Source organism: Eleutherodactylus coqui, chromosome 4 (genome assembly GCF_035609145.1).
Source record: "Eleutherodactylus coqui strain aEleCoq1 chromosome 4, aEleCoq1.hap1, whole genome shotgun sequence".
Lineage (NCBI taxonomy): Eukaryota > Metazoa > Chordata > Amphibia > Anura > Eleutherodactylidae > Eleutherodactylus > Eleutherodactylus coqui.
Window position 1 is genome coordinate 73,693,505 of NC_089840.1, and position 22,286 is coordinate 73,715,790.

General features: G+C 41.9%; 1 protein-coding gene across 4 annotated transcripts in view; it reads left to right on the forward strand.

Annotated features, from left to right (window-relative positions):
• CUX1 (cut like homeobox 1) overlaps positions 1 to 22,286 on the forward strand; it is a 378,084-nt gene that overhangs the window by 234,353 nt on the left and 121,445 nt on the right. For 3 of the 4 annotated variants that reach the window (XM_066599646.1, XM_066599647.1, XM_066599648.1), the window contains 4 exons: positions 7,721 to 7,822; positions 9,108 to 9,931; positions 13,482 to 13,647; positions 13,967 to 14,023. The exons of the other annotated variant lie outside the window; for it this stretch is intronic. In XM_066599646.1, the coding sequence (XP_066455743.1) occupies positions 7,721 to 7,822; positions 9,108 to 9,931; positions 13,482 to 13,647; positions 13,967 to 14,023 (1,149 nt within the window). The remainder of the gene's footprint in view (positions 1 to 7,720; positions 7,823 to 9,107; positions 9,932 to 13,481; positions 13,648 to 13,966; positions 14,024 to 22,286) is intronic. 4 annotated transcript variants of the gene reach the window in all.

The window sequence follows — 22,286 nt, forward strand, 5'->3', positions numbered from 1 at the left end:
GGTCAGAACATTAGCTGCAGGGGGAAGGAGATAAAGACATGGGAGATATAGCTCTGCCGCCTTAATGATCGCGTTCAATTGTTATCTCACCTGCAGAAAAAAATTCTAATCTCATCACATAGTATGTAAATGGTTAAATAGGGATTTATGGATGGTAGTTTTATCAGGAGATTTACGAACGCCGGCCGGTCTTGGTATAATTTCCATCGGTGCACGATGCACTTAATACATAACGAGGCTCACATCCCAACATCATCTCAGAAATGTATGCCACATTCGACCTGGCGTATCTTTCCGGTATGATTTACGCCAGTTTTTGGTGTACATTATACATCTGTCAGCCGACAAGCCCTGGAAAAGATGCAGGGCCGATGCAAAAAAAAAAAAGAGTAGAAATCGCAAAATTTTGCACAAATCTCTGCTTGTGCAAAAATTGTCAACTTTTTTAAATACAAGAAAGTGGCGTAAAATTGTTTATAAATGTACCCCAATGTTCCCTTACTAGAAAACCATCCCGGCATGTAAAGGGAATAATTGAACCTACTGTAGTCGCTGGGCATCATTTGGCTGGAAGCAAAATTGACAGCTTTCTTATTGTCACATGAGTTGGGGAATTAGAGGTATCTGTGCACATTACAGTCAAGTTGGTGACATTTCAACCAAAACAATCTTTCAGCAGGCGAAGAACAAAGAAGGGGAAATTGTATTATGACCGGCATCTCAAAGACCAGTCTTATTATAATCTTTCCACCAGCGCACAATGCACCTAATACATAGATAGGCTCATGGCTCTTCATGTATTAGGCGCATCTTCGCACCTCTGTACGCCTTCACAGGTCCAACCTGGCATTCATTTCTGGCATAATTTGCACCAACTTCTGTCAGAAATTATAGGTAACTTTGTCAGTCCAAGATGGTCCTGCCGCCTCTCAACAAGCCAAGCCTCAAGTGGCAGGGGTGGCGCAAAAAGCCTAAAAATCTGAATTTTTGGCACAAATCTTCACTGGTGCAAAGCTTTGTGTCTTTTTTACACCGAAAACTGTCAAAAGAGGCTTTATCAATGTTCCTTAATCTCTTTAGCCAATCGATGACATGCAGTCATCATCAGGAAAGAAGTCAGCCATTTTTCAAATTTGCATGTGACACCGGAACAGTTGTTCATGAAAGATCTTTTGTGTGAACGATGGTTCATCCTGCAGCCCGATGTCATAGAATGACTAGAATATCCAGTATGGAGTCTGATGTATACGTCAAAACGATTGTTTAGAGGGACACTCCTTCACCAGTCCAACATCTGTTCTACTGAGTGTTCAGCAATCAACCAACTTCTATCCAAAGGTGCCCATATACCATCAATAGCACCTACTTCTCCTGACTTCCCAAATACGCTTGTTTTGTCATTCATGTGTTTTCTATGGGGAGACTGAAGAAAGCTGTAGCTAGACAGCTCTGGCAGCAGCTTATCTCCAGGATCCTCCTCCCATCATCTCTTTGGGAAGGTCGGGAGGCCCCCATATGACAGTCGGCCTGCCCCGCTAAACTCAGCAGATTCAGATGACATTTCACTATTGTGTAAGTTTATATCTTTTAATTAGTACGGTAGAGTGATTGTACACCAGTCGAACATTGGTTGCACTGGTGGTTTAACATCAACTAACTTTTTATCTACAGTTGCCCATACACTTTGGACCACAATATTAGTTTAGCGGACTGCTTCTTCTTCTGGCTCACCCAAAAACACTAAATTATGCTTTGACCAGATTCATGTGTGTTACATGGAAAGAGTGGAGAAAGTTGCAGTCAGACGGCTCAGGTGGTGGCCTATCTCCGGGGAAGATATAAAGTTAAAAATTGAATGTGTCCGATCCTATTTTTCCCAACATCATCTGTCAGGAGAAAGTTGAGAAGCCCCAGGTACGCAGACAGCAGTTGGCCGGTCCTGCCCAAAACTGGGTTCACTAATGTGTAGGGTGGGACAACTGTTCTCCAGACAGACATTCATTCAATGATTGTTCAGCCATTAACCAACTTCTGTGTAATATGTACGGTCACCTTAATTTACTGCTAGTAATCTGCAATGATTGAGGGGTGCATATATACATTTTACAGGCCCCAATTACCTAGTAGAATTGTATTTGTAACAAACGGGCACAAAAGCATTTTGACATTTTTTTTATGTGCTGAAACTTTATTTACTTTTCTTTTTAATCCTGATAAACGCCATAAATATACGGCGCTTGGTCCTCGGCTTTAATCCCGTCCGATAGTAAATATATGGCACAGGATTAAAGCTACTGCTCCTATGATCTAGCAGGTCGCAGGTCATCCGAGGACCCAGAGGAGAAGACTGAAGCAGTTTTTTAATTTCTTCTGCCTCCTCTTTTGCAGGCTACATAGTACTCAGTGAGCTCTATGTAGAAAATAGAGGAAGCAGATACGCTGTTTCCACTATTGGTGCCCCCTGGCATGGCAGAGCTGCCTGGTCTTAGCAGACCTCTGCCATGTGCAACTCTGCCAGTGGCTATTGTTACTATAGTGGAAAAGTATAAAATAAAATAAAAAAATTGACGGTGTGAATGTCCCCCACAGGTACAGTATGACGTCACGGGAGGTGTGGATAAAAAAAAATAAATACAAAAATAATTGTAAAAAAATTACAGAATAAAATAAAAATATATTAAGAAAAGAAATAGCCACGCCAACCTAAACCGTCACCATATCCAAGACTATACAAGTTCTATATCAAAATGCCCAAAAGAAAATGGGGAACCTATTCTTGTACTTAATTTTATGGTAAATATACTAATTTTAAAAATAAAGAACTATAAGGAAATAAAAAATTATAATAAAAAGGGGGGGGGGAATCCTTATAAAAACATTTTTAAATGGCCTTATGTGTCAAAAATGCAGCAAAAATAATTTTGGCAGCCCAAGTAAAAAAAAATAGGGCCATAAAGCAACCACATGTGTAATATTGTGGGAAATGTGTCTGGTCCTTTTACGACCAAAACACTCTGGTTTTTAAGGAGTTAAATATGAGAGTTGGTAAATGACAAAATAAAACTAGAAAAATCTAAACAATTATTTACAAAAGTATTCAGTCCTTTTAAAGAGACATCTTTTATAACAGCAATGTCCTCTTTATGGGCCACTATTTAGCTTAATCATATGTATCATCAGCGGCCTACAGTAGTGGGTGCAGAGGCTTCACTTACTCCAGGCCCCCGGTGCCACATAAAGTGACAACCGCATTGTGAATGGCCCATGGGGGTTGGGAGAATGACCCCCGCTACGGAATTTACATTGACTCCCTGGTAAGGATGAGCGAGTATACTCGCTAAGGCACTAGTCATCTGAGTAATGTGCCTTAGACGAGTATCTCCCTGCTCGTCCATAAAGATTCGGGGACCGCCGCGGCTGACAGGTGAGTCGCGGCGGGGAGCAGGGGAGAGCGGGCGGGAGAGAGGGAGAGGGAGATCTCCCCTCCGTTCCTCCCCGCTCTCCCCTGCAGCTCCCCCACAGCTCCCCGCCCCGCGGCGGCACCCGAATCTTTAAGGACGAGCAGAGAGATACTCGTCTAAGGCATATTACTCGAGCGAGTAGTGCCTTAGCGAGTATACTCGCTCATCCTGACTCCCTGGAAAGCCAAGCTTTCCTTTATAAACCCAAGATTATTTTCTATGGAACCGTTGTTGGGGATGATGTTGGTGCTTCACAAATAGAAGCATCTAAACAGTAATGATAAAATAAATACCACAGGTGTATTCTGCACTATACCGTATATCACCTACCTATAGAACCGCTGTTATTCACATAGTGAAAGACATTCCCCACAATCTCAGCATTATCTCAGACGAATTCAGTTCAAAGACCCTGCAAAGTACAGAATTAATTTTCCTGGCTGCTCGTCACGGCGCTGCCCTATGCAGCAAGTCGCTTCTTACATTCCGTTAATGTGCTGACAGTACAGTAACATTAAGAAATATGTGGAAGCAACAATGAGCTGTAATTTAAATATGTATTTGTCAGCATTCTTCTCGCAGCTAAACTGCTTGTGTAAATGTTATATCCTCAACCTGCACTGATAATGCGCCCATTTATTAATGGTAAAAACAGAAAACGAGTCTATAGATCATTTAGAATTAGCCGGATTTTTATGGAAAAGGCCAATTACAAAAACAGCCCTTAAAGAGATATCCGGAACTTCAAAATTGCTAATCAATCCTTTGAGTAGGTCATCAATATTAGTTCAGTGGAGGGTCAACTCTCGGTACCCATGTCGATTAGCTGTTTGAGGGGCCGTGGCTCCCCCAGGCTCAGCTGCGTACGTCTTTTAGTGGTGGTGCCCATGGACCTGCATAAAATGAAGCTGTAGTGAGAGGTAATACAACCGCTACTACATCCACTTTCAGATTGGCATACTTTAGCTCCGTATAAAAGTGAAACTCCCTAAAGTGTATAAACTCCCTAAAAGTGTACAGTGGCTCCTTCAAAAAAACAGTTTGGCGGGGTGTTGTAAGCTGGATCCAACTTTGATGGCCTCTCCCAGTGATTCCCAAACTTCAGTCTTCTCAAGACCCCAACAGGTCAGGTTTTCGGGATTTTCTCAATATTGCACATGTGATGGAATTATTATTAGTACCTCAGACATTGCCTCAGGTGTTCTTACTATAATATATCCTCAAATCATGACCTGCTGGGGGAGGGGGGGGGGTCTTGGGGACTGGAGTTTGGAAAACATTGCATATCCTAAAGGCCCTTTTACACGCAACGATAATCGCTCAAAATTCATTCAAGCAGCCAAAAGTGAGCGATAATAGTCATGTGTAAACTTGGGCAGTCATGCACTATTCGTTCAATTGTCGTTAGCCACAGGTTTTTAGCTGGCATAAAAACCATTGTTTGGCCGCTCAAAAGACGTTCCATTTGAATGGAATTCGGCCAGTCTTTTGAGCGGCTGCAGGATTGTTTTTTTGTTTGCCTCACATGCATAATAAGTACACTGCTTACTCTGCTGGGAGGAGACAATGGAATCCTGGTGGCCAGATAATCCCTCGCATAAACACAAGTCCACCTAAGCAAACAGCAGCCACTGAGCTTACTTTAAGGAGGGAAATGCAGAGGATTAAAAGCCATCATCTGTACACGTAATTGTATGTCGCCAGTTCGTTCAGTCACGCGTCCGTTTTAGTGATGGTTGCGTGTAAAAGGGCCATGAGGAGAGGCCATTAATTTTGAAGTCCTCGATGAGTGCTTAAATCTTTGGATTTATTTTTGCTAATGTTTCATATAATAAATACACATTTAATTGGACCAATATTACACCCCTGATTTCAAGGTGCATACGCTTAAAGTGTTACTGTGCTTTTCAAAATCTATTGACCTAACAAAGAAACACGTCAAATTTTGATCATTGGAGGTCCAGCTGCTAAGGACCCCCACACACGCACGCACCAACCCTCCCCCTGATTTGTCAGAACAAGCAGCTAAAATGTTTGATGGAACACTGTCATTGCTCATTAACTGAAGAAGGGCCCATAAGCTTTCTATTGAGCCCATAGTCGGCTAGCGATCAGTCACAGCCCTCCCGCAAGAGATTCAGCTGCTTCATATTAGCAATCAATGTTGTTCTCAGCACCTGGACCCCTAGCGATCAAAACTTTTTTTGACATGACCTTATGATATGCCAAAAGTTTTTGGAAAGCGCAGTTTCAATCTAAAGGGGTTCTCTTACTACAACAAATGCTGTCCATATGCCCTATTAACGCATATGGATGTCATAAAGGTCCCCTACTCAGGACCTCCTATATGAGCAAGAAATGAGAGACCTTGCAAATCTATATGGCTGATCGAAGCTTCCTACAAGGATTACAGCTGGTTGGTGGGGATTTATGGAGGTATACCCACTCTGATCAGGTGATGTCTTGGACAGCGGTAATATAAAAAGGAAAGGCGGTATTCTTGACAACCCCTAAAGGGGTCCACTAGGACTTATAAATGTATGCATTTGGTCTCAGCATATAAAGGGCTGAAGCTGCGTACATGTATTGGAGCTGTTCAGTACGATCACTAGGAGAGAGCGGTGCAGTGACTGCGCTACCTGGGTGTATGTGCTTGTGCTTCCATGTCATTATAGTGTGAGCCTATGGATCTTCTTGTACGGATAGTCACTGTATGGACTTGGATGTCTAAATAAAGACACCTGCATATACCATAGTCTCTACCCTGCACTGTTTTCTAACTCCTGTGGTATTGATTCAACTACTCAACAACTGCATTTTGTCCATACCCAGAATGGGCAGTCGCAAGGATATGCAATAGGTTATTATTTATAATAGTCTATAACGGGACGGACTGGTCAGACATTAAAGTGATGCCACAAGGGGTCCACAAGCCCATTGGTCCATTAAAGCACTACATAAAGTCTAATGTACAGGGCCAACATTAGCAGTGGCCTTAGTCAGATTGGATGTGTTTCACCCACTTGACCAAAGAGTCTTTAAAAGTGCTAAGCTACTAGCTAGCCAAAAATAAAACTTTACTAGCCGAGACCGAAGAGCTGGCGTGACCACAGAGAAGTAGATTGTTTGAACTACTTAAAATGATCTTACTGTTGGACCTCTTCTATTTCTGTGAGTCAGCTGTATCCGTGCTAGAAGTTACGGGATGCATTGACTTCTATACGTGTCAACTGTCTGTACAAACCACATGATTAGTGTAGCACCTTGGCGTGGCCTTGCCAGGAAGATATAAGATTACAACTCATTAGCATTTCCAGCAGAGTTTAAACCAGTCGTGGCTAAAAATAGTTTTTACTTGATCGAAACTTGGCAAACCTATTTTACAGTCTGGCCAAATATCCTGCATTTGTTGATGTGTTCAATATCCTGTTTCCAACAAACTTCAGTTTGGAGAGAGAAAAAGCACTTAGGCTCTAATCGACTTGACTTGATTGACAGTACCCTTATAAAATTATGGCAGTGTGATTTGCATTCAGGTTAAATTGTATAACGTATTGCCTTACTGCACATGACGGACGGCGGTGAGTGATGTTACACAAGGACAAAGAATTAAGTGCTAATTCAGAAAGACATATCTGAAAGTGAGCAAGACCGTAGAGTCTCCAGCTGAAAATCACCAGAGATGGTTGATAATCTGAATACATGAAGGCAACCATCTGCCAATAAAAATCTGCCCTTTCACCAGCGTTTCTGGATCAGGAAGTGACCAGGACCCTGCTGACCTAATTTTTTTCTTTTCCTTCTTTGTGGGTTGTGCTAAAGGGGTTTTCCAGGCATTGACTCTTGATGACCTATCCTTAGGACGGGTCGTTAATAGTTGATCTGTGGAAGTTTGCCTCTTGGGTTCCCCACCGATCAGTGCAGCAGGCCGGATGTCCGCATCAGTGGTCAGAGCCAGAAGTGTAGTAGAAGGCATCACTCCCATTGAAATCAATGGGAGTGATGCCTTTTATTACACTTCTGGCCCTGACTGCAATGAGGAGCCAGAAGTGTGATAGAAGGCATCGCTCCCATTGTAATAGGCAATTGTAATAGACTGCAATAAGGAGACTGATAGAAGGCGTCACTCCTTGAGGATAGTCATCTATAGTAAATTCACACACTACCCCTTTAAAGTGATATGCCTAAAAAAAGAAACTGGATTGTTCTATTTTATTATCTCAATGTGGTGTTTTGCTAATAAAATATTGTCACTGTAGGAAATATTACTACACGGATCAGAACCTCAGAGACGGGCTCAGACGAAGCCATTAAGTCTATTCTAGAGCAAGCCAAAAGAGAGCTGCAGGTGCTGAAAACTGGTGAGTGATGGGCCGCTTGTGGGTTCTTTTTTAACACTTTAATGTCTAAATTATGCTATATGAAGATAGATAAGGATGGGGCAGCTGGATTTCACCTACCTGAAAAGCTGATGCCAGAAGTGTCTGGAGCTATAACCGTTGGCTGTTTGGCTGACAGCCATCTAATGTGTATGGCTACCCTTAACCAGAAGTGGCCATAACGAGTGAGAAGGCTGTAAACTTTTCATGATTGTTATTTTTCTATTTAAAGAAAATTATTGCACAATTAAAGGGGTTGTCCCGCGAAAGCAAGTGGGGTTATACACTTCTGTATGGCCATATTAATGCACTTTGTAATGTACATTGTGCATTAATTATGAGCCATACAGAAATTATTCACTTACCTGCTCCGTTGCTAGCGTCCCCGTCTCCATGGTGTCGTCTAATTTCAGCGTCTAATCGCCCGATTAGACACGCTTGCGCAGTCCGGTCTTCTCCCTGGTGAATGGGGCCGCTCGTGCCGGAGAGCTGGTCCTCGTAGCTCCGCCCCGTCACGTGTGCCGATTCCAGCCAATCAGGAGGCTGGAATCGGCAATGGAACGCACAGAGCCCACGGTGCACCATGGGAGAAGACCTGCGGTCCACCGTGGGTGAAGATCCCGGCGGCCATCTTAGCATGGTAAGGAAGAAGTCGCCGCAGCGCCAGGATTCGGGTAAGTACTATCCGTTTTTTTTTTTTTTTAACACATGCATCGGGTTTGTCTCGCGCCGAACGGGGGGCCTATTGAATAAAAAAAAAACCGTTTCGGCGCGGGACAACCCCTTTAAGTAGGGTTAAGTGGCATAAATTGGGCGTCCGCCCTTGAACACCCATTTACATTTTTTCATCTATATACCTCCACGATTCTTTGGCGATTTAGTTTTCAATATATCTTTATAGAAGTTACAGCTCAATGTTTTTTGATATAGAACTTCAAATCGCTTGAATAGATTACACTTCGATAACAAGGAGGCTGTTTAGGAACTTCAAGCAGTTTTCTAGTACGCCCCCTAGTGACAGCTGCAGGCCAACAGATTTGTATCATTTAACCTTTATGGCTATGCAGGCGATTTAGAGCTCTGCATCCGAAAAAAAGGACTTAAAACCGACGTGGTGTTAAAAAGTTGTAATTAACTTTAAGGTAAACTTGTCCTTAACTTCTACATATGCATACAATCAAATCTTTGTAACTTGTTTTAAGTGATAAGTTAATGGATGGTCTTTATTGTTGTTCTCACTTTTTTAACTTGAACTTTGCTTTTGCAGTTGAGCCGGCTCAGCCCCCTTCAGCATCCAGCAGTGGTAATTCTGACGACACTATTCGGTCCATTCTACAACAAGCACGGCGAGAGATGGAAGCCCAGCAGGCTGCTTTTGAACCTGCCTTAAAGACGGCATCTTTATCCCAAGCTGATCTTGCCATCCTCTCTCCAAAACTTATTTCCACCACTGCTGTTTCTTCTATGTCCACTTACTCTCCTTTAACCATGTCCCTGAAGAAACATACGTCTGTCTTAGACTCTGGTATTTCTACCTTGCAAAACCTTTCTAGTGTAAAAAAAGAACCACAGGAGACATCAGTGTTAGAACTTCATGGCATGTCGGAATCCACGCCGAGCATACTAAGACATGTAAAAAATGAGTTAGGACGAGGTAACGTTTGGAAAGACCATTGGTGGAGCACTGTTCAACATGACCGGAGAAGCACCACCTTGGCCGAAGACACAAAAACAGAGGAGACCAACTGCACAAAGGAGAAACTTATCAATCAGAATAGGTCGGAACGGAACCAAGGACCCTCGTCGTCTTCGGACTACTGGAAAGAGTGGCCAAATGCTGAATCTCCTTACTCTCAAAGCTCGGAAATTAGCATGACTGGAGCCAGTCGTAGTGAGACGCCACAAAACAGTCCACTGCCTTCTTCTCCCGTAGTCTCCATAGCCAAGCCGGCCAAACCATCGGTCCCACCGCTAACTCCAGAGCAGTACGAGGTTTACATGTACCAGGAGGTGGACACTATTGAGCTAACTCGTCAAGTCAAAGAGAAGCTTGCAAAAAACGGAATTTGCCAAAGGATATTCGGTGAAAAGGTATCCGCCATGGGCATTATTTTGACTTACCTTCATGATTACAATGTTCTATTTATTACCTGCAGAGCTTTCCAAAGAAAATCTTGGCGTAGCTCTTGGCTCATAAGCCGTTCTTGATATAGTCATTGCTTGATTTGTCTTGATTTGGGCACACGCTAATAAATCATACAATGTAGCCGCTCACAGCCCATTTTGGCAGAAGGTAGATGTTGTTCCTGGACTGTCAAAACGTGTACTTGACACAGATACGATAAATAAATGTTAGGGTTGGCACTGGAAAACACAGGCAGTCTGAAAATTGCTGAAAGATGCTTTCTTTTAGTGAATATAGTCTTATTAAACACACAGACTCCTAGATAACATTGTCTATGAATGCATGCATGGTAGCGCCCCCTGTAGGTCACAGTGAAGATCAGCTGCTGGCAGAGAAGAAATATTCATTCTAGTACGGTATTAAAAATTGCATCTTCTGGTGGTCTTAAAAATGACTTTCGGGTGGGGGTCAGCTTAAGAATGCCAAATACGATACCAGACGCAAGGCTGTAGGGCAGCTCGCTATATTACAGGCAGATATGGGAACTGCATATAGATCTTAGAGCACATTCACGCAGGCTAGGCATATACAGCTCGTAAAATACGTAGCATTTTCACTGCATGTTTTTGTCCATGTTTGTTCCTTCTTAAGTTTTTGCATGCGTATTCTCTGCGTTTTCGTACGGGCAAAAAAAAAAAAAAAAATAAAACACCAATTGATATAACTTTTTTTTTTTTTTTTTTTTTTTTTAACATGGCCTCCTGGCATTATGCATAAATCTCAGTGAATCATGTATCATGCATACTCACTTTTTTTTTTCAATGCTCTCATAGACTTTCATGGATGATTTTGGTCTGTAATTCAGCCCAAAATAGGACATGCTGCATTTTGTCTTTTTTTTTCACGTGCGTAAAATACGTACATTTAAATATCCTAATGCAAATCAATGTGGTTTATTCTGTCCGTAATATGCCCCATGTGAATGAGCCCTTACTCCATGCTCCGATATCTCCAGTGAGTGCATTGCAGTACGTGTATTGCATCATTTGGTATTGTAAGCACACCATGGAACTATTGTTATAGGTCCAAAATCACATGCTCATTCGTCCCCCCATTCACTAGGAATTTTTTTTTAATTTTGGGGTCGAGGAGGCCACTTACCCAGCACTTCATTGAAGAAGAAAAGCTCCAATCCTGACCACCACTACACCAAACTTCAGTGTTAATACTACTTAGTGGCAGCACAGCATTAGAGGTTAATGTGGCGGTCACATGATGGACCAATGGCCTGCAATAGAGGTCAATGTGGCGGTCACATGATGAACCAATGGCCAGTGGGATCAGAGCTTTTCTTCTTCGATGAAGTGCCAGTGATTGCTCAAATACAAGCTGCCCTCTGCAGAGTGCTGCTTTAATGGTTGTCTGCAGCACATTCCCATTCACACGGGGAGATGTTCTGCCAAGTACGATGAGTTTCTAGACTGCTCAAAAGATGCAATTATTGACTGGCTGATTGGGTGAAGCTTTACACAACCCATCGATTGGCCAAACTAGCATCCTAACGAGTGTTCCTGCCCGATTGTCGGCCCTTGTAAAAGAGCCCTAAGTTGTATAGGCTATTTAATGGGGTCGTCCCTTTTAGTAAGCTCATTTTTCAGATACTAAGTCGATAATTTGAGGGATTTTCCTATTCAGGAGCCTCATTTTGTGCAGATTAGGAGGAACAGCTGCGAACAGCATCTCCTGCTCTGGGGGAACTGTGCATTCCTACATTATACAGACACTTATTGATTTGAGTGACACTCTGTAATGCCTCATTTACCATCTGATGGCACGGCAGGAATTAGGGCCCTTTTACACGGAAGGATTATCATTCAAATAATTGTTCAATCATGCGAAAATGAGCGATAATCGTTCAGTGTAAACATGTCCGATGATTGAACGGTGAACAATAATTTGTGCGCTTATTGTTCGTCGGTCAGGCAAGAAAAATTATCATTCTCCATTTGCCAATCATTCAGTGTAAAAGGCGATCATTCTAGTCATTCGCAAACATTTCCAGGCCTATCCAGATTCCACCGACAGACCAACGATGGATTATACAAGCTGGAATGAAAAAATGTAGGGAGGCGTTCACACGTTGCAGAAACGCTGCAGATTTTCAGCAGCGGAAAGGTTGCGATAAAACCGCAGCAGAAACCTGTACTATTAAAGGGAATGGGATTAAAGTAATTCCTGTTCACATGTAGCGGAAAAGACTCTGCAGATTTTCTGCTGTAACTGTTCTGTAAATCTAACCTGCGGTTTTGCTACGCATCCACTGCGGAAATTCTGCAACAAATCCGCAGCATTTCCGAAATGTGTGAAAGCGCCCTAAACGATTATCTGCGCATGTAGATGGACTTTGTTTGAAAGCAGATGACTCATTTGTGCTTTCCAACAATTAATTACTGTATGTAAAAGGATCCTTAAAGGGGTTTTCTGGGACTCCGATATCGATAGGTCAGTAATATCAGATCGGTTGAGTGCTAGCTTCCGGTACACCGCCGTTCAGTTGTTTGAATGGTCCACAGCACTCAGGTGAGCAATGTATAGTGAGATTGTATATCGGCTGTCCCTGGTATTGCAGTACTTAAATGGTTATGAACTGGACAGTCACCATGTGACTTCACAGGCCAAGAATTAGGCTGCAGCTCTCATCCGGGTGCCACAGCTCCTTCAAGCAACGGTTTCCTGGAGTTGGCCATCCATCAATCTGATATTGATGATTGAGCCTAAGGATAGTGCGAGTCCCAGAAAAAACCCTTTAACCATTTCCAATCCACTGTCTGACGTCTTCCAACATTCTGATTGAAGGCTGTACAGCTCCGATGTCGGAAGACGTCCGGCATGGTATTCTTACTGTATGTTACTGGCCGCTCTGTTGTCGGGGGCCTCTCCAGCATGTCCCATACCGCAATATTGGCTCTAGCCAGCAGATGGCGCCATTGTATAATGGCAGAAATGGAAAAAACCCCTAGGAAACCATGAATCCAAAATTCGATTGCAAAGTGTTGAACTATTGCACTTTTGCCACAGATTATGGTTGATCTCTCAGGATCCCAGCAGGGGGATATTTTGCGATCAGCTTATTGCGAAAAGACCATTCTAACAAATGGAGTTTACCCCAAATCAGCATAAAGTCTTCTAGTGAGGGCTCCCTGATTAAGTCCATTCATCTGTTTCCTCGTATCGCCAAGTATGTTCTGCATTAGAGATGCTATTCCCAGGATAGTCTCCTTCTATGATTCTTGCCCCCGTATAACCTTGAATAGTGTTTGCACTAAGAAACTCATCTTTATTTAGAATGAAATTGCACATATTTACAAAAAAAATGAATTGCTGGAGATTTACATCATCATCACGTGTTTAGCGTAATGAATGATTGCATTGTAGGAGATACTATATTGCTGTGTTCCCATTATAAATAAGCCATGACGATACCTTTTAGATTAAACATCCGCTTTGTAATTTCAGGTGCTGGGCTTGTCTCAGGGCAGCGTCAGCGACATGCTGTCCCGGCCGAAACCTTGGAGCAAGCTGACCCAGAAGGGCCGGGAGCCATTTATTAGAATGCAGCTATGGCTGAACGGTGAACTGGGGCAGAGCGTCCTACATTCCCAAGGACAGCAACAAGGACAAGGTAGTATAAATATATACTCATCCAGCGAGCGTACTCTACCTGCTTTATCTCCTTGTTTTATTGTGAAAGGTTTTCGACTGCTCGGTAGTCATAACGCGACCTTGGATAATTCTCTCAGACAGACCTGACAGGGGATAGTGTAGTGTCGCGCACTTGTGCGCTCCAACTCGTGTGGGAAGGGAGACTTGCTGTTGGCGGGCACCGAGTACCATGTGTTTTAGTGCCCTGTGGCAAATAAAGCACTGATGTATAAAAGTTCTTACAGGGTTGATGTCTTTGCCACATCCTCTGCTGATCTACCTTTTATTTCCATTTATAGCCCTGCAATCTGCAGCAACTCAGCAGGATTCTGTAATCGAAGGATGTCCAAGTTCAGGTACTTGCTAGTTACTCTTCACTTGAACATGATCTGAGATGTTTGACACTTGGGGCTAAACGTGTTCAGGGGATTTTTGGTGATAGTGTCACATTAATTTCAAAGTGGTGGTGAGTAATTTTCGTACATGTAAACAGTCATTTCTTTGAGAGTTTTTGGCAACTTTTGATGTTAGGAGACGTTGATTTCAGCTCTCAGGCAAATTATACACGATTTATAAATGGAACATTTTACCTTAGGGAATAAAAATACATCAATTGTACCTTCATTGATCGCAGCTTTCAGTACTTGCCACAAGGTTGCATTGTGTACTTTAGTTTAGTTGCATTACATTTGATCATGTCTCATTGTTAAGATTTTCTCAATAGCATCATTACATGCATTCATCTCTGCGCACTAGAATTATATATATATATATATATATATATATATATATGATAGATATACACAGATAGATATATCTATATCTATCTACTGTATATTTGGTATACTTACATAGTTACACTCGCTCTCTAATTCCCTAGGTCAGCTTATAGGAATATGCTATTAATGTGTGGAAGGAAACCCATGGAACTTTCTCAAGCTCAGCTCGTTTGCCCAGATGATATAAAAGGTCTCATAACAACCATAAGAGACATGAAGAAAGTGCATTTTATTTCTTAAAAACTTAAGCCTATTAAAAGTGAGGTCACTTGAACATGGTCTAGCAACAAAAAACAAAGTCAGCACCTCCAACAAATAAAATGTAAACCATGGCTATGACAACACAGTACAAGCAAAAACATGTGGCAAATACACATTTAATATCTGAATTTACATGCATAACCGTATATAAAAACCGCATAACAATGCAAGGTGCTTGGTGCATATTGTGATCAAATCCACCACATTCAGGCAACCATTACTATCGTCTGGGTTCCTAAGTCTAACAGACACCTCTCTTTTGGGCCTAGAGTCAGGAACCCCTTCGAAAGCAATGGTCACCTGGGTGTGGCAGATGGGCCCACATGTTTTGATCAAAATAGCACCAAGAACTTGGTATTTTTATGCGGTTAGTGTTTAGAATAGTTATGCATTTTTATTTTGATACTAAATGTCCTGTTGTAAACTAGTCATTGCCACTTTACAAGATAGGACATCAATAGTAGATCAACGAGCCCCCGATGAACAGCTTTCTTTGGGTCTTTGAGCTCATAAGCTGAGCTCATTTCTGTAGGAAATAGACAGCTCTATTCTCACTGCAGTGGCCAGGCTTGGTATTAAGCCATTAACTTCAATGAGAACTTTGCCTGTAATACCAAACCAGGCCACTACTGTGGGAACAGAGCTGCCTGCTTCCTGTAGAAATATGCTCCGTGACCCAGTGAACAACTGATTGGCGAGGATCCCAGGTGAGGGATCCCACAGATCTATTGTTGATGACCTATCCTTGAAATAAGCAACCAATAGCTTACCACTGGACAACCTCTTTAAATGTGTATGAGTGCTGTTGTCTTGTGTTTTTTACTTGAAGGTGGTCTGTCTGTATATTTTGTGTGCGTTAAAGAACTTGTAAGGCAAACTATTACAGATAAGGCTATAACTACGTTAACAGGCTCATATGATTAAAGGGGTTGTCCCTAGATAAGTATCTGATTAGCCTCTAATACCTGCACCAATCACAGGAGTCCCAAGTGTGCCCAAATGAATGGAGTGGTGGTTATGCACATGCACTACTAATGTACGCAATGAAGGAACGACAGTGCTCACCAGTATTAGCACATCACTGCATGTATATTTCCAGAGACAGGGTCAGTCCACCCAGTACATGGAAGCTTCATCGGCAGCAAATCAATTCCAACAATTGAGAGAAAGATATTCCAGCACGAAGTGGTGAATTAAGTTATTTTATTAACTACGTTTTAAAGCCGCAAACCATGCATCATGCTCTCACAAAAAAACATTTCTAACAGGCAGGACACTCTTAGTCATAGCATGTTCAAGCAGGTGTGTGGAGACATATTTATAATAAATACGGACCAATGAAAGTGCAAGTACAGTTAACATCTGATATACCGAAGGAGAGAAGAGCACAGTTGCTTTAACAAAACTTGAGCCAAATTCTTCAACAATCGTATGATATTGATACAAGAATAAATATTAGTGTATAGAAACATAATACATTGGTTTTTGTTTAAACCATCCGGGGTACGGGTTTAAAGGTGCAACATCCATGCCAATTTTCTATTGAGTTAATGACTTGTCTGGGCCTCTCACTTGATAAATTTAAAGGGATTCTATCACCAGGATCATGTAGTTTGACTCGGAGCTGATCTGCGGAGTCATGGAGTTGGGCCATTGCCTGCCCTCATTATGCAGACTGATGGCTCTTTTTCCCCTTTTGTGTATAGGAAGAGTGCTGTCACTCTGCATTCTATGGGTGGGAAGAGGCCGATGAGGCCCACCTCTGTGACTCAGGGGTCAGGTCTGAGTCCAACTTTATGAACCTGGTGACAGAATCCCTTTAAAAGCTCTTTCATTTGCAAAAAAAGAGAAAAATCCCTTTATAGCTGGATTGTGAACATCAATAAAATGGCTAGAAGCACCTAATGCTTTCATAGCTGCTTTATCATTGTCCAGTAGAGGTTATGCAATGCGAATTTTCACCTTACAAGTTGTGCATTCCACATATTTGAAGTTGCAAAATAAGCATTCAATAACATATACAATGTGATTAGAGTTACAATTAGAAAAAGATCTAATGTTATAAACATAACCATCAGGTAACAAAAAAGTGTTTTATTTTCTGAGTCGACTTACACACGTGCAATACCATTCCGTTCATTACAGTGGGGACTGTTGGAGATAGTAGATTACAAGCACTCCGTAATCTCTAACAGTCCCATAGAGATGAATGGAGCGGTAATGCTCATGCGTGAGCACTGTTCTGTTCTTGGAACCCCCTTTTTCATGATCCGTGGAGGTCCTACCAATCAGATGCTTAATACCTATGTTGTGGTACAATCCCTTTTGGCTGCTTCTACACAGGAGCAACGTGATATCGCTGCAAGAAAATCGTGTTGTGTTCGATATCGCTGCGTTTTCTCGCTACAATATCACGATTTTATGTCGCTACAAAGTCGCGCGATTTTATAGCACCACATGCAAGGATTTTTGGGGTGGGTGGGGGGCGTTAAATATAAGCCCTAACCCCAAAAAAAGCCCTAGCTGCATTAAAAATATATATATATCACCTCTCCGGTGCTGTTTTCTCCCTGCGTGTTTTCCCTGAAGCTCCCCGACAGTTGCTTGAAGTTCTCCTACAGAGCTTCCTGGTCGGGACATTGAAATTCCCTGCCTTCAGGAAGCTCTGCCTCTAATTGGCTGAGCCAGGGCTCGAGAACCAATCAGAGCCAGCGCTTGATGAACCAATCACAGCCATCTATTTTTGTGCGATGTGATGCAACACATAGGAAAGATCCATAGGGAAATATGGGCTAAAAAAAATCACAAATCGCAGCACTATGGAGCATGCCGCGATTTTGTAGTCTCGCATTATCGCAGGCTACAAAATATAGGCAATGTGAAAGAAGCCATAGGAAAGCATGGGCTTCACATACATGTGATTTGCAGCAGAGTCGCTTTGTGACAAAATCGCACGAGAAAATCGCCCATGTGGAAGCAGCCTTTAAATAACAATAATAACCTAATGCAAAAGAACTAACTGAAGTGTGAACAAAAGCCTAAGTTACAAGTTTCCTTATTCATTAAGATTCTATCAGAACAAAAAGGAATGTGTGTGTATGTATATATGTGTGTATATATATATATATATATCAGAAAAATAAACACCGGCCTGTATGGCGATATACACAGCCAAGATTAGGCATTCTATCTGACACGCTGGTGAACTCACAGGAGGGTACATACAACTGCCTTTGTACAGTAACATTACCTACACTGGTTCTCACAATGGAGCAATAAGCAGAAATCAGTGTGGATTGATGGACAGCTCTTCCTAGTAATGGATGGACTTGTCCCCGAGAACCGGTGATCTGTAACCTCGCTAGATGACTTGAGCTGCGCACTGTTACTTTTAAAACTGTTTACCATAGACCTTTATTGTTCTTGTCACACTCGAAGGAGATACACACAAAAGTACTTTATTTTGGTTAGTGTCCTCTCATTATTAAACTGGAGGTGGAAAACTGCATTTGAAGTTACAGCTGTGGGTGATCCCCGGGGACTCGGTCTTTCTTCTTTGTTCGTCTATATTCTGAGCTATCATCCATCATGTCTAACCTCATGCTGCTTAGCAGAAGACAAACCCATAGGAATAGAAACTCGTACAACAACAAAAGACAACTGCTAATTAAGGATTGCCCCCCCACCACCCCCAACACAACAACTACATACCTTGAATAATGGCTTATGCATTAGTGACTTAAATGTCCGCAATATGTTTAGATCTGCTTAAAATAATGCAGAACACAAACAAAAGTCCGTTTTGTTAATGATATCACATGGCAATTAATCTTCCTGGTCCCACAGGATGAGGCGGTGAGGATAGAGCAGTTCAGGGGGAGGCTTACTTTATGAAGGTTGTTATAGCTGTCTCAATAAATTTCAGGTACTTTTCAGTAGATTTTTCATACATACAGAAAAAAAATAGTATAAGTTGTACTTTGTTCTACTAAGAAAACTCAGGTCATTGGCAGATGTGAATTTGCTGCTGTTCGAAAATTGATTACTGTCTTCAAGAGTTTGAATCACTTAAAGAGGTTCTCCTCTACTAAACACTTTGTAAAATTCTCTCCTCGAGTGCTTGTCTTAGGATGCATCATCGATATAGGCTGCTCTATGGATGCGATATGTTTATAGAAAAGCCTTACAGTATCTTCACACGTTTGTGCAGTTTTTCTACAGCACCAAAAACCTTGTCAAAATCAACACAACTGAGGCGGATCCACATCAAAACCCACACCAATGGCGGGGATCCGCCTCAATGCCACATTAAAATCTGCACCAATGGTGGGGGTCCGCCTAAAAACCACATCAAATCCATGCCAATAGTGGCGATCCGCCTCAATGCCACATTAAAATCCGCACCAATGGTGGGGATCTGCCTCAATGCCACATTAAAATCTGCACCAATGGTGGGGGTTTGCCTCAATGCCACATTAAAATCTGCACCAATGGTGGGGATCCGCCTCAATGCCACATTAAAATCTGCACCAATGGTGGGGATCCGCCTCAATGCCACATTAAAATCTGCACCAATGGTGGGGATCCGCCTCAATGCCACATTAAAATCTGCACCAATGGTGGGGATCCGCCTCAATGCCACATTAAAATCTGCACCAATGGTGGGGGTTTGCCTCAATGCCACATTAAAATCCGCACCAATGGTGGGGGTCCGCCTCAATGCCACATTACAATCTGCACCAACGGTGGGGGATCGCCTCAATGACACATTAAAATCCCCATCAATGGCTTACATTTTGGTGTGTATTTTCCACACCATTTTCCTCTACATGTGAACGTTCCTTAGGGGTGTGTGTAGACACTTCGTAAAATTAAAAAAGGGGGGGATTTGGTATCAAATCTACAAGATTACTTGATTTCTCTTACTGAGAAAATCACACTTTGCTAGACACTTCTAGACACTTATTTCACCGCATTCAAAAAGTGGCTTCACAGGAATAGATGATATGAACCAATAGACAAAGATGACTTAAAGATGTGCCAGATTTTATCGTCCAGCATGAGCCACAGTGAACAGGATGGGGCATGGAAATTCAACGTGTCCGATCCTTCTTTTCCCTGATACTGTCTGTTGGAGGAGAGTCAGGAAGTCCCATACACCTCAAATAGTTGGACGGTGGGCACTAATGACATTTACCTAATGTGTATGGAGGCCTTAAAAGGGTTTTATGGGACTTTTGTGACCTATTCTAGTGATGACCTATCCTCGGGATAGGTCATCATCGGATGATTGATGGGGGTCTGCCACTGAGAATCTCTGTTGATTAACCAATCGCTGGGCCTGCTGTCAGTGCAGAGAGCACTGTCCATATTGCCCGGTACATTGAGTTTAGTGGAAGTTGTACCAGGCTGCTGCAATACAGACAGCCCTGTCTGCTTCCAGCGGATCCCTACCGATCCTCTACTGATCAGCTATTCTTAGGAGCGGTCATCAATAGAAAAAGCCACAAAAGACCCATAAAACCTCTTTTGAGTTTTTGATGGTAAATATGTGAGACAATTCATCAGAACACATTGGTGGGAAGGGGTATATAAAAGTCACTAATTTTGGCCGACACCAAAAGTTGCGCCTCTGACCTTTTCTCAGTACTTTTAAAAACTAGAGAAGCGCGGGGTGTAGAGGGAGGGGTGTTGCCTCATCCCTGTCATATTTACTATAATTTACACCAGAAATTGGCGTAAAGCATAGTGGAAATCTACAGCATCTGGCATAGATTTCAGCCAGAGATGCACCTAATATATAGTATCCCTATTAGTAAATTGGGCACACCCTACTCCTGGGAACTTTTTAAGACGACTGAATTATAAAATATCACTCTTCATGAATTTGCCCCATAGTTTTAAAAAATAAAGTAACAATTGTTGATTTTGAAAGTTTACAAACTAATAAATTGTATTAAGAATCTGATTTATCTCTAGACATGAGCGATAAGGCAAATGTGCAGTATAGCTTCACTTGGCAGAGTGCGAAAATCAGAAGAATCTCCTTTTTATTAGCCAATGTGCTGCCATGTTTGTCAACCACATCATTCCCTTTCTTGCACTGCGAGGTACAGCTGTCATGTTTTCGGAGGCAGATGTTTGTCGCAGCATGGGGTAATTCCTGATTGTGCGTACTCTTACGACACATGTTTCTACATACTTGTACAAAGACCCAGCAAATTACTCATGGGCAGAAATAATTGCATTAAAGTGTATATGGATGATACACACAATCCTACGTCAGGCATATAACCTGGATCAATATGATCTCCTTCCAAATAGTCCTCTTCATTGCCTTTTAGGAATGTGTTTCCAATGGGAAATCCTACAAGCTTGCTTATGAATGAGTGGAAAGTCATGCATGTCCGGTTCATATGTAATTGGTTAAGCAAACCTATGAGTGATAAGAACAATGATTGTAGTCATTGCTATGACAGATATGAATGAGCAATCTGTCTGGAAAAGAAAAGTCTTCTCAACTCCCTCTGCTTTGCTTTCTGTCTGGATATATAGAGACGGGCTGAGATATTAAAAGCTCATTTGTTTATTACCACCTCTATAGCTATTTATGCTGCACACCTGTCATTTTCACAAGCCGTCTGGCCACGTAAAATAGGAGCAGGTACCAAATATATTCGCTTGACGCATTTTGAAGAAAATGCAAATATATTACTTACTATGTTCTTTTTCCCATATTTTTGTCCCAGATTTCTCGGTGATAATTTTGGCTTATCTTATGCTTGTTCTAGTAATGCAGTTCTGCAAGAAATGTCAGAATGAGGGGAGTAAATCTAGTGGGTGCAGTTACACCCCAGGCCCTGGGGCCGTATAAGGAAACAAGTTATAGTCAGGGGCGCCCTGTTACAGACTTTGCATTGGGGCTTCAAGTTATGCCTTTGCAGAGAAGGACTGGTCACAAGTAAGACAATGATAGTAATGATCAAAAAATGATCAAAAAGCTATGTGCAAGTGATTATAGTGAAGAGATGTGAATTAAAAGTGCCTTCATGAGTCACAAAAAGTTGGCAACTTGTACAAGTCTGTACAAAGCCAGGATAAAGGAGATGCTGCCACTTTTTCCTTTTTTTGGATGCTGTACAGGAACACCCAGTTTTTGAGAAAATTAAAAATGAATAAGCTTTAGATTATGTCACGTAAGGGCTCGTTGACATCCGCGTGTTTGTTTTCAGTTGTGCTGTTCCAACAGCGAAACAGAAAATCTGTTCCATATTACCTTCCATTGATTTCAATGAAATTTTCAATACTTCGGTTTATTTCTGTTCCGCCATTTTTTTGTTTTCTTTCTTTAACAGGAAAAATAGCACAGGCCGCTGCATTTTTTTCCAGTAAAAAAATGGAAAGCGAACAGAGAGAACCCTTCTGGTTTTTTTTTTTGTTTGTTTTTACATTATAGTCAATGGGTGACAGAATTGAATAGAAAGGTTCCGATTTGGTTCCGGCTTTGTTGTCTGTTTAACGGATTCATTTTTTAATGAGCATGTGCAGAATGGAAGAAAGACAAAAGAAGACCAAATAA